Below are 13306 nucleotides of genomic sequence, written 5' to 3'. Positions count from 1 at the left end.
CTTGCCTATGGTGTGATAACTTGGGGGCAACCTACCTTTCTGCTAATCCAGTGTTTCATGGTAGAACCAAACACATTGAGATTGATTTTCATTTCGTGCGTGAAAGGGTTGCTGAGAAGAAGTTGGATATACGGTTCATTCCATCTAAGGATCAAATAGCTGATGGATTCACCAAAGCTTTGCCGGCCAAACCTTTTAAAGAGTTCAAGAGAAATCTCAATGTAGGATAGTTTAGATTAAGGGAGGGTGTTAGAGTTTGAGTAGTTTACTTCATGTAATCTCAACTTATCCCTATCCTTCTCTCCCGTATCCTTCTCTATCTCTTAACCAAACCAGATTGGAGTCCTCTCTGGTTTCTTTTTTGTACGCCACGGCAAGGCATTGTTGCCCATATAAATATACACGATGCGGCTCCCTTGAGGAGTAGGAACGCTTATACCAAATCTTACACACACTCCTCGAGTCCTGGGCCTGGATGAACCACTAGCTATCGCAAGCATCCGGAGCAGCTGCTGGGTTGCTTGCCTGGTTGGTTAGCTGTGGGCCCGATTAATTTGGCCACTTGTGCAGATGCTCGGATGAGCATAGATTGCGCCGTGCTTCCGCTCTCTTTTTTTCGAAAAAACTTCTAATCAATTCATCTTCAATCATGGCTGTACAACGAACACCAGAAATAAAAATTACATCGAGATTCGTAGACCACCTAGCGACGACTACAAGCACCAAAACGAGCCAAAGGCGCGCCGCCATCATCACCCCAAATAATGCATGGTTACAATCCTTCATCAGCAATCCAGATGTTTGGCGAAATCGTACATCGTCGACCTCCCCCCCCCCCCCCCCCCCCCAATTTTTTATTGCAGATGCCTAAGAAAAATAAGGACATGCTAAGACCAAGATTAAGTAAGAGGTAGATCCCCACTTCTCAAGCCGCCACCGAGACAAGGGGGAGGGGACTAAGGCGGCGGCATTGAGGAGATATCTAGAGTGAGGCAACGGGGACACTATGTTCCATTTTCTGAACATTTTCTTTGACAGGATGTTCCATTTTTTAACTTAAAGATACAACACGCAAAGTGTTCTTTTTAGGAGCACTGCTACCTGCACGACACTTACCGCAGGAAACACACACGACACGCTACATCCCACCATCCAAGCCCAACGCCGAACAGCACCAGCCGGTTGGATCACACATCGTCCCTGTGTCGTTCAGTAAAAATTGTGTGTATAGTACTTTTGTTTTTTTAGAGCAAGCAAGCAAAGTGAAATACAAAGATTTTTTTTAGCAAGCAAAGTGAAATACAAAAAGATGCAATTCCTCGCATTTCTGACCAGTTCCTGCAGCCCAATAACTGTCTCGGGTAGCGGGCCACGATCCTCTGGCCCGTCTACCATTTTCAGGCTTTTTTCTCGAAAAGGAAAGCCCACCAGTGTCGGGCCTTTCTCTTTGGGGCCACACGACGGCTTTGTTCCGCTCCGCCACCGTCCTGCCTGCGCTGCGCTCCACCGCATCGCACGAAAAGCACCGACCTTTTTTTCAGCCGAGACACGATGATCCACCGCCATTAGCAGCGGCGGGGGAAGTGGCGACCGATCTTCCGTGGCCAGCGCGCGCGCGCTCGCTCTCGCCGGATCGGGCCGGGAAAATGGCGCGCGCGGTCTCCCTGTCGGCGCTCTGTCTCCTCCTCGCCGCCGCCGCCGCCGGAGGTGAGGAGCTCCTCTTCCCCCCACTCCGCCCTCCCGGAAGTCGCCCGTGTAGATCAGATTAGGATCCGCGGTCGCTGGTGCGGCGGAGGCCTGCCTGACGTTGCGAGGCGGCTCCCATGCTGTCAGTGCCAACTGCTGGTGAACTGTCAATCTAGGGTAATTCTGGTCAGATTAAGATCCGCGGTGGCGGGTGTGGCGGGCGTCTGATGTTGCCAGTGCCAGTGTCGCAACTGCTCTTGAACCCGTCAACCTAGGGTAATTGGGATTAGAACTTACAACTGTAGGTGTGGTGGCCAGCCCTTTTGTTCTTGAGGAGTAAGCACGATCTTGATATGGAATCTGTGGATAGATTCAGTGCGTATTTAGATTTAACTGCGAAGTACACTGTGGAGTTGATGTGCCATGGTAGTCGATACGCTGATATGCAGTGATTGAGGCGCCTGATCCAGTTTGGCCACTCAGATGTTCGAATTAGGATGACCGTGACCTAGCTACCTGGCATACTTGAGCAAGTTTACTGACCGACCCACATTGCAATTTACTCTTCTGTTTGCTCTGGAAACTATATCCTTGGCTCATTCTGATGCAAGTGCTTCTGTTTTGTGCAGCTCGAGTGGACCCGATTTATTCTGGCAAACTGGTTAGCACAATATCACCCTGCCTCGTTACTGTTTTTCCTCGGTGTTATGGAGGTATATGTGCTTATGCTGATCTGTTCCTGCGATGGTAGGTGCTGGACTGGAGCAAGGAACCCAAGTTTAAACTGCAGAATTTCTCCCTGAATCGAGAGGGTTAGTAGTAATGATGAAAAAGATTGTATTGCATACTACTGTGTCTTCTCAGAGCAGCAGCACATTTAATAAAGGGGCTTTTATTTATTAATGCAGACAATCTTCAGCTCCTAAGCAGGTCACGAGATGTCACTCGCAGGGTAACATTTTTTTATCTTCGTTGCCAAACCCTTGTGATTTTTTAGATGAACAAACACCCTTGCAATTTAAGTAGGATAATTATTGCTGTGCTTATATTTTATGATTTTCAGATGTGGTTAATCACATAGCTTCTTCTTTGCACGGCATCTAATTTTGAAATGAAATCTTATACCTGTTCCCTCTGTTCATGTCTTATATTTCCTTGTATAGAAATTGGGGGAGAGGACCGGTGTAATAAAGATGGAAACAGTACAGCAGGATGATGAAGCCCTAGTTAAACTTGAGAATGCAGGTTTTGAGCGTTCGAAAGCAGTTGATTCTGCTGTGCTGGGAAAATATAGTCTATGGAGACGCGAAAATGAAAACGAGAAGGCGGATGCAAATGTTCGTCTGATGCGGGACCAAATGATCATGGCCAGAATATATTCCGTGCTCGCCAAATCCAGGGACAAGCTCGATCTTTATCGGGAGCTACTCGCCAGGATCAAGGAAAGCCAGCGCTCCCTTGGGGAAGCTACTGCTGATGCTGATCTCCCTAAGAGGTATTTACTTTTTAGGCTCGAACTGTACTTTTAGCCAAATTTTCCTGCACTACTCATTTCTTTTTCCTTTGATTTGAAGTGCTTCTGAGAGAGCAAAAGCAATGGGTCAAGTTTTATCAAAAGCAAGGGATCAATTGTATGATTGCAAGGAAATTACCCACCGTTTAAGATCGATGCTTCAGTCAGCTGATGAGCAGGTCCGGAGCTTAAAGAAGCAGAGCACCTTCCTCAGTCAGTTGGCAGCTAAGACAATACCGAATGGCATACATTGCTTGTCCATGCGCTTAACAATAGACTATTACCTTCTCTCTCCAGAGAAAAGAAAGTTCCCTAATAGCGAGAATTTGGAAGATCCTGACCTTTATCACTATGCTCTTTTTTCGGACAATGTTCTGGCAGCATCAGTTGTGGTTAACTCAACCATCGTGAACGCAAAGGTTTGTGCAGTCCGTACTTCGATTTGGAAATTCAGTTTCTTCGTAATGATGTATGTGATCCAATTCAGTAGCAGCTCCTGATTTTCTTGCTTAAAAAACTGCAGGAGCCTGAGAAGCATGTCTTTCATCTTGTTACTGACAAACTGAACTTTGGGGCAATGAACATGTGGTTCTTGTTGAATCCACCTGGGGATGCCACAATCCATGTTGAAAATGTGGATGACTTCAAATGGTTGAACTCTTCGTACTGCCCTGTTTTGAAGCAGCTCGAGTCTGCAGCCATGAAAGAGTACTACTTTAAGGCAGATCGTCAAAAAACTCTCTCTGCTGGGTCCTCTAATCTGAAGTACCGAAACCCAAAATATCTGTCCATGCTCAACCATCTAAGATTTTACCTGCCGCAAGTCTATCCTAAGTTGAATAAAATCCTTTTCCTCGATGATGACATTGTGGTCCAGAAGGACTTGACTGGACTGTGGGAGGTTGATCTTAATGGGAATGTAAATGGTGCTGTGGAAACATGTGGGGAGAGTTTCCACCGATTTGACAAGTACCTCAATTTCTCAAACCCAAATATTTCGCAGAATTTTGATCCTAATGCATGTGGTTGGGCTTATGGAATGAATATATTTGATCTGGAGGAATGGAAGAAGAAGGACATTACTGGAATTTACCATAAGTGGCAGAACATGGTGAGTTGGAAATAACTCGAATGATTTTTAAATTACTTTTACTCAAGTGTTTTCTGCACTGTCATGCATATAGCCTTATATCTTATACATGAAGTAATTACAGTAAATATTTCATTAGCATGATTGTATATGAACCTGCAGTTACTTTTTTTTTATGTCTTGGTGACATGGTGTGTAGACAGCTTCATTTGTAGAAGGTCGCAGTAAGTCACCATTTTCCCAGCTTCTGCAGTGCCTCGTAATAGTTCATTGGTAGCAACTGTAGGATCTGCCACCGTCGTTTTGGATTTCTGAAACTAGAATGGAAACCATATGTTTCTTCCTGAGATGTATAGGTCAAAGCATGAATTACATCTCGCCAAATCCGAGCCTTGACACTGTTTCTTTGTCTTGCTCTTTCCACAGAATGAAAACAGGCTGCTGTGGAAACTGGGGACGCTCCCGCCAGGCCTGATGACTTTCTACAAGCTGACGCACCCCCTGGACAAATCATGGCATGTGCTTGGGCTAGGGTACAACCCGACGGTCGAGCACGCGGAGATCGACACCGCCGCCGTCATCCACTACAACGGGAACATGAAGCCGTGGCTGGAGATTGCGATGACCAAGTACCGGCCTTACTGGACGCAGTACATCAACTACGAGCATTCCTATGTCCGGGGCTGCAAGATCAGTCAATAGGTAGTAGCTAGAGAAGCACTCGCTTCGACAGGACTACGAAAGGAAGTGTTTCCCTGTTGCTAGTACAGTTATAGCGCATGTTCTTCGTTTGTGTTATTAGATTTGGTTTGGCTGGTATCTTTTCTGCTGTATGTAGATTCCTCGCTCAATTTGTTGTGCTGCGTCGACTAGTCCGCTGCGGCATGATGTTAATGTTACTCTCCTGAAAAGAATGGTGAACTTGGTGACACATGTGAGGAATATCAATAGCATTGCCCACAACTGTGCTCACCAGGTTCTCAATTCAAGAATAGAACCTGTTTTTAGTTGTACAAATTCAGCTCATTCCCCTTGTCCTTCTATGCTTTCTCTTCAAGACTTTCAGGTTGAAGGATTTGTAATACACGCTGTACTTTGCAAATGAGTTGAATGAAATTTGGCGCCTGAATGCGCCTTCCTTGTGTTCAAAAAAAAAAAAAAAACTTGGTGACACATGTGAATTTATCGATGCAATGTTTCTGAATGTGGCGGTAATGATGCCATCCACTGACACATTGTGCCTAGAGCTCCTCGAACATCATTTCTTCATGCAATTTTGCACGCTCCTGACGCACCCAAGATGTCCAAAAAATTCAAAATGTTCTGAACTTTTTTTTTTTGCTTTTTTTTTCAATTTAGAATGCCGCTCGCTCCTCGGTAATCCACAAAACGCCGCCAGCTTATCAAGTGGTAGTTTTTCAAAAAACAATTGTCGAGGTTGAGATTTTAGCCATGAAATCTTGCTGGAATTATTACACATTCCACAGCACAGCAACCAACAGGCAGACCAATGAATACCGTCGCACCCCTTACATCCCACGTTCATGAAACTTCAGTTCAAACTGATACTATGCTAACAAGCAGAATTTAGGTAAACAATTGCAAGCATACCAGTTCAACAGTAAAATACAGTGAACGCAACAAAAAGAACACATACAGCCTTCTCATTGCAAATTTATTCATTTCTTTCATCAGTATGCGAGACATTATTCTGAGGTATACGAGCAGCGCGAAAGCGCATCACACCACCCTGTATATAAACCCTGAATTCAAGAAACATGCATGTATCCCAGCGGTAAGCACCGCTGAGATCCGACACCAAACGTATAGGTGCCTCAAAGGAGACCATGCGATGTTTTTGGAGCAAAACTTACTTTACTTTACATGATAGACACCAAATGGTGACATCTTCTTGAGCCCTTGCGTGGCGAAGCACTGCCGCGTGCTCCTCCAGGCAAGCGCGTGTGTATGCTTCTCCCCGAGCACGGAGAACCCGTGGCACCAAGGTGCGGTTTTATCCAGCCCCACTCAGCTTTCTGAACTTGAGAGGGAGCACACTGTTTGAGTCAGCGTTCCTCTTCTTCACAAAATTACCAGGCTCAACAGCAACCTGAGAGATCGACGAAGTCGTGGTGCTTCTCTGGAACCTCCCCATGTTCCAATAGGAGAAAGGCTTGTCGTGTTCGCTGCTGGAACTAGGGGTGCGCCTTGCAAAATTTTGTGGGATCATGCTGTGTTGTCTAACATGGAGATCCTGCAAGAAATGAAGGGTCAGTTTCTCAGCAACAGATGTCTATACCACATCAAGAGACAGTGAATTCAGTCCAGGGTCTTTATCAGCTAGCTATCATTCCTTGGCGGTACAGTTGCTGGAACCCACAGTTCTTGTTTGTGATAAATCCTCTCCTACTCTTTATGTAATTAACGATGAAACAATGTGATCCAGAAGCAGAGCAGAGTTGGTAAGTGGTAACCAGATCTCGCAAGCAAATATTGTCATTCCTCCAGCTAGGAATAATAATGAACAGGAATGCAGCTAACAAGGATGATTCGTGGTTTAATATATGGACCATCAACAAAGTGGAAAATTTCTGTAGTGTTGCTAGCGAAATTTTGTGCACCATCACACGAAAAGCCTCTCAAAGATACAGCTTAGCAGTTGTGCACTAGTTAGGAATATGCAAGATTGCGACTAAGAATTGGGAGGGGCCAGGGACTGATAAGCTAGGTAATTCAAGTTTACTAGAAGTGTTTCCATGACAAAAGAATCGTTACAAAATCCAGAACCAAAATATCTTTTGGTGCATGCCAAAGCTGGAAGTATGGAACTATTATTTTATCTGTATATTGACACTCTCATGTACCACATGAACCACTTAACATAATCTCACTAGTTATTCATTGACCTCACTCATCCAAGATCACGTGTGACTCTTCATCCCTTCCTACGAACTCAGGAATCAAGGTCATATAGGTTGTAGAATACTCCGGCTTTTTCCTGGTCTCTGGAATGAATTTGATGCATATACTAACCATATCTGCACTTATCTACAAACCGCTCATGATTTCTACACGCACACAACAACGCGAGTGTGGCCTGTAACACATGCCTACAATTGGTGTAGACTAGAGATGAATCCACGACCCTCAATAAATTCATTCTGAAACACACTGTACTGTGTACATGTGAGCACCAGGACTTTTGAACATTTTTTAACCCTGGTGGGTGGAGTTTACCCCGCAACACCACCACCCCGAACTCTGACCGAAGTATGATTTTAACCCCCCAAACTGTGGAATTGTTTGATTCAGTACCTCTCCAACCAGTAGAAGTTCAAAATAATATATTAACTTTCCCTATTAGGAATCATTATCTGCTGTTATGAGAATCTCTCCATAACCAGCAGAACAGCCAAACCCCGTTACCCATAAATATAATAACATATCAATTTCCCCTAATTGTTTGTTGCAATTTAAAAAAAAAGAGTTGTTACAACTTCTAAAAATATATATGTTGTTTCAAGACTGCATCTAAAAGCAGCAGAACAACCAACCCCTGTTACCCATAAATATCCATGTCCTCATGTAATGAAGGAAATACATCTAAAAAATCTTACATGAGAAGTTCTTATGGGAACCATGTCCACATCATGGTTAGGATAAGCTGAACCTACACAAAGAGAAATTTCATCATCACAGTTCAATTAAGACCCAGGGGGAAACCAACGGTATGTCTGGCAACCCCGCAGAACTATTACTTCTACTAAAAGGAAAGAGAAGAATTGGATACATGTAACACACACAATAGTCACACCATATTGCCGGAACAAATGGCCATTGTAATGTAAGAACACTCACTTGGTAGAACTTTCAAGCATCAATTAATTTTTTAATCCAGATTTTTCATACATTTTCGAAGCTCCGGCGTCATGGGCGATAAGGTAGTTGGGAAGTAGTACTAGGTTGTGAAGAGAAAATGGCAAGGTGTATCGATTAAACAGATGAATGAAACTATGCTAAAAAAATGGTGTACAGGTAGAGGTAGCCAAGGGCTCATGGCAGTGATGGCACCACTCTAAACTCTGAACTCTTGAAAATTTTGAGCTGAGACGGTTAAAAGCAAAACCGTAGCAATTTCTGACGTTAACGCGCAGCGGAAATCAGGTGTATGATGGATACCTGCAGCTGCCGTCGGTAACCAAGATGCGTGAGGGTTGACACCAAGCACCGTCGGCGACGGCGACACGGGGAACCCGCTGCCGAACCCGATGGTGGGCCTGACGGGCGGGAACTCCCCGACACCCGCGAGCGCCGGGAGCGGCTGAGGCGGGGAGCGGAAGAACGGCGACATCATCGGCGGGGCGCCCCCACCGCCACATGGGGCAGGGGCGCCGACCGGCGGGCGCGGGCTCCAGCGGAAGGGGCCGAACCCGGCGCTGCGGGCGGAGACGGCGTCGTGGTCGTGGGACGGCGGGGGCGCGAGGCTGGCGCGCGGCGGCGGCGGGCTCGGGGCGAGGTGGAGGCGGCGGATCCAGGCGGAGGCGAGCGGGTCGGGGTCGCCGTGCGGCGCGGCATGCTGCTGCTGGCAGTCGGGCGGCGCGACGTGCTGCTGCTGGTAGTCGGGCGGCGCGACATGCTGCTGCTGCTGCTGCTGGTGGTGGTGGTGGTGGTAGGGCGGCGCGGGGCCGCGGCTCCCGGCGGAGGCCCGGGGCGGGAAGTGCTCCCACATGGCAGCCGCCGCGTCGGCGCGGAAAGGGACGCGGGGGAGAAGGATGAGCGGAGGCCGAGGTGCGGTAGCTTTCCTTCCCTTTGGCGAGCGAGGCGAGGCGAGGAGACGGAGAGGTGAGAGCGAAAGCGCGCGCGTGGGGGGGCATGGGGAGCCATGGGGGCGCGTGACGAGTGACGACGGCGACCGCGGCGACGCACCTCCTCCACACGATCCTGCCGCCACTCAATAATGGCGTCACCTTTTTACCCAGAGTTGAGAACGGTCCAGAGTAGACGGTGTGTGTGCGCGTGTTCTCGTAAATCTTTGCAAGTGGTGTCTTGTCGCGGTTATACTACTGTACGTGCTTTTGTCCCCATTTCATATGGATTTTAGAGCCCTGTGAATTTTCTTTCTACGAGGACATGACCAATGCATAGCCCTAGGGTGATACTCCCTCCATTTCACAATGTAGTGCTTCCTCTATCCACGTGCTTCAACTTTGACCGTAAATTTAACTATCAAGACCGATTGCGGCGGGAGCAAAAATTATATCAGCGAATTCGTATTCGAAAGAAGTTTTCAATTATATAATTTTTTCTTCCGCCGCAATTGGTCTCGTTAGTTAAATTTATGGTCAAAGTTGGACCTCGGGAAGCGTGGGCGCACTATATTTTGGAATGGAGGGAGTACCTCGTAGGCCATGTAAGATCGAATGTCATGAAAAGTAGGTTCGGATGGAGCAGTGGGATCCTCTGCAAGAGGCGGGTGCTTGGAAAAAAAGTGTGGTCCGATGCATAAAGGTGAAAAGGTTGAAGCGGAGAGTAGAGGTGCATGTGTACTGAGAGTCTTTATTTTTTATTCTTTAATGCGACCCACTAGTGATAGCTTGCATTGAGAATAAAAAAATCAATATAGATGTCTTAAACTACTTTTTGTTATGGGGTTTTTGTATCCATATGTCATCATTGTATATGCCGTGATGGAAGACTTTAGATCATATAATTATGGTCACAAAATCCTTATGGAATTCATTCGTATGCTTCTCATTTCATAGGAATCTCACTATGGAACTATTGGGCGGACGACGAGCGCCAGCGAAACTATGCACGATGCAGGATTGAACGGTCCTGTCAACTTTTACCTGACGCATAGACGGCTTGATGTGTACCATCGTCTGCAAATCGTCCAACACAAGTCGTGTGTGTAGCAGCCATCTCAATATGATCTCAAACCTCTTTTTTATTTTGTTTTGTTGGGAAGTTCAATGCGCTTACATTATGATCTACCTCTGTCACCACTTTTCGATTCTCTAGAATTTATGTTTGTTTTCATGTGCACAATCCAAAGGCACCTATTGCGGAGTTTATGTGTTTCGCAATCATGTAAGCTTTTGTGGCGCGTGACATCAAAAATTTGTGTTTTCCTTATTCGATGTGTTTTCGATTTCCTTCCATCCAAAAGGATCCTAACACTCATGCACGACGTATACAAGAGCACATGCCTCTGTAAACTACACAAAGGAGTTGAAGGACCTGTGAAAAAACATAAACATCCACTCCGAGCTTTGTGCTTACCAAGGTCGTCGATCGTTCTCAAGCCCTGTTATAGTTGAAGAAGCCGTTGGAGAAGAACAACGCAATTGACCATGATATATTGATATTAGAAACAAGAAAGACACGGTCGTCCATAACCTTTACGAGCAGTAGTAGCAACTTGCATGTCAAGATGAGAACGAAGTCATCGTTGAAAGACACACGAACACGACCATGTCCCATGCTTCTCTATGAGGCGACCATTTGATGTCATCCAGAAGACACCCAAAATTACTTGCCGCGCACTAGTATACACCACACCCCGACCTTCTCAAACTCATGGAAAGGAACGCCACCACTGCCGCACGGTGTTGAAACCTCGAGACGGGCAGATCTGGTGTAGGACCGATTGACTAAACCCATTCAGACGTTCCTTGTCGATATTGGAGTGAGCATAGTCAAGGCGGGGGGGGGGCAACATGGATGACTTATCTGACACGAGAATACCACGGCTGCCTCACGTCCCCGTGAATACAATATATAGCCTAAAAATGTAAAGTACCTCTCCTCACTCGCCAAAAGTGGACTCGCGATCCGCTACATCTTGAAAGGCCACGAGAGCCTCTAGAGCTAGGTGTAAGTGCATCTAGTGCCACCTCTAGTTGGTTTTGGAGTATTGACGACAAATCTGGTTAAGGGACTAATGTGTTTGTGAGAATTGCAGAATAACATAGGTAGAAGTCCCTCATTAATTTGGTTTTCCTACCAGAGATGACCCCTAAAAATGTATGAAGACATTGAAGTCAAAGGTGGTATGTGAAGACAGTCACATTGAAGACTATGACAAGAGAAGACATCGAGTGAAGACTATGGAGTGCAAAGACTTAGTTGTTTCGTCGTTCTTTTTCTTCTTTGTTGAGTCATAGGAACCACCGTACTGTTAAGTGGGGTCCAAGTGAACCAGTCAGAATGAATGAAGTGATGCTTAACCAAAAATCCTATGTCTTCGAGCGAAGACAATGAGAGCAAATCTTATCCAGAGCTGGATAAGTCAGCTTTGCTTGTAGCCCAAGTGAAGTTGCCGTGTGTGTGTGTTTGAAATCTGACCGTTGGAACACGTGTCAGTTCCTTAGTGACCAAGGGTCATTTCGGACAAATCAGGTTGGGTTGCCTAGTGGCTATAAATGGTTGGCTGCTCAGAGTTAGTGTACGGCTTTTGTCGTTTGAGAGAAACCCACCTCGAAGCCTTTGAGAGAGAATTCCTTGCGAGCATAAAGCCCTAAACACCCAGAGCCAAAGAGTGTTAGGCATCACTTAAGTCTTCCCGTCTATGTGATCTGAAGACTTATTACACTTGAGGACTGTGAATCCTCCAGCCGGTTAGGCGTCGCGTTCTGAGCATCCAAGAGTCATTGTGGATCACCGGTGAATGAAGTCTATAAAGGTTTGGACGTCTACCTTGAAGACTTACCAGAGTGATTGGGCGAGTACTGTGTGTCCTTAGCTCAAGGGGAATAAGGTGAAGACACGGTCTTCTGAGTTGAATCTCAGCCTCCCTAACCAGACGTACAGTTTTCACAGCAACTGGAACTGGTCCAATAAATCATTGTCTTCAACGAGTCACTGGTTTCATCCTTCCCATTCCTTTACTTACTGTTGACTCTAGTGAAGTCATTGTATGATTGCATTATCTTTTGTCTTCACTGAGTGACCGCTTGTTCTGATTGGCTTCACAATATCTTCCTGCCTGATCTATACTGCCTAGCTGCTATTAGTCGTTGTGCTTTCACTTCATTGAATACTTGACTATGGCTTCCTTAGTGTAGTCTACCTTCCGCTGCATAATAATAGGTTTATTTCTATCGTTTGTCTTTGAAACTTCCATGTTTTGAAGACTTTCATAAAAATCGCCTATTCACCCCCCCTCTAGTCGATCACTAGCTGTGACACCCAAAAATTTTGGCCTTGTTTTAATGAATTAAAAGTTTGCCAGGATTTAAAACTTTGGATTTCTGAGCTCCATTTTGATTTTTTATCATTTCCTTCCCTGTTATGATGAGTTTTTCCCAAAGAGAAAACTTTTCAAATATGTTATTGGACTTGTTTAACCTCTCAAGAAAAACTTTCCTTTTATCAGTATAACTAATTAAATAATTAAGTTGCTTGATCTTTATTTTCTTGAAAATGGACTTTCAAGGTTAAATGGCCATATTTGAACTACATCCATTTGATAGATTCACTTAAAATTCCCACAAAAATTTGGATATGTCATGTGATGTCTCTAAATCACTTTTGTGCAATAATATATTTAATTCATTGCATAATTTGAGCTCTGCATCAATTTTCCCTTCTCTGTTCCAGAGTGCAATTTGCACTACAACCCTTTTAAATAATTCTTTCTAGCCTCCACCAAAATTATGGGATGATGGTAATGGCCTAAGATTCCACTTTGTGCAAAAACCTAGTGCTGTTCTTTGAAAAATTTGAGTGAATCAACCTCATCTTCAGTCTGGACCAACTTGATGGTTTGTACAGCAACCATGTTTTTACTTGCTCTTTAACCCTTGATTATTTCTCCTACTTGTAGTCCCCCATGTTAAACCCTTAAGTCCAGGAGCATGCACCTTTTGGATCATTTTTGGTTCATGAAATAATGCCATTTGCTTTCTGTCCAGAATTGAAGTTTTGTAAAACTTGCACAAACAAGTTTCCCCTTTTGTCCAAATAACCACACCACTCCCTCTTGCATCCAAAGAGACTTCAATCTGGAAGATTTG

The 13306-nt window shown here is 45.2% G+C and overlaps 2 protein-coding genes across 3 annotated transcripts; one reads left to right on the top strand and one right to left on the bottom strand.

Annotated features, from left to right (window-relative positions):
* The first annotated feature begins 1462 nt into the window (after window positions 1–1462).
* Window positions 1463–5315, top strand: LOC123087249 (polygalacturonate 4-alpha-galacturonosyltransferase). The gene is made up of 8 exons (XM_044509213.1): window positions 1463–1707; window positions 2316–2347; window positions 2438–2498; window positions 2595–2638; window positions 2850–3181; window positions 3261–3618; window positions 3723–4310; window positions 4716–5315. Exons 1-8 carry the CDS (start codon window positions 1647–1649, stop codon window positions 4989–4991), a joined length of 1752 nt encoding a protein of 583 aa, XP_044365148.1. The 5' UTR covers window positions 1463–1646; the 3' UTR covers window positions 4992–5315.
* A 638-nt stretch (window positions 5316–5953) lies between these two features.
* LOC123087248 (formin-like protein 18) lies at window positions 5954–9217 on the bottom strand. 2 transcript variants are annotated; one of them, XM_044509211.1, is made up of 3 exons: window positions 8469–9186; window positions 7907–7959; window positions 5954–6543 (listed from the first exon to the last, which is right to left on the bottom strand). In XM_044509211.1, the coding sequence occupies exons 1-3, from the start codon at window positions 9016–9018 to the stop codon at window positions 6304–6306; spliced, it is 843 nt and encodes a 280-aa protein (XP_044365146.1). In that variant the 5' UTR covers window positions 9019–9186; the 3' UTR covers window positions 5954–6303. The 2 variants fall into 2 exon arrangements, with proteins under 2 accessions (XP_044365146.1, XP_044365147.1); XM_044509212.1 differs by lacking the exon at window positions 7907–7959 and having other exon boundaries at window positions 8469–9217.
* Between the last annotated feature and the right edge of the window lie 4089 nt (window positions 9218–13306).

This window comes from Triticum aestivum, chromosome 4A (assembly GCF_018294505.1).
Source record: "Triticum aestivum cultivar Chinese Spring chromosome 4A, IWGSC CS RefSeq v2.1, whole genome shotgun sequence".
Taxonomy (NCBI): domain Eukaryota; kingdom Viridiplantae; phylum Streptophyta; class Magnoliopsida; order Poales; family Poaceae; genus Triticum; species Triticum aestivum.
Note: the sequence above shows the minus strand (reverse complement) of the source record. Positions and strands in the feature narration are given on the sequence as shown.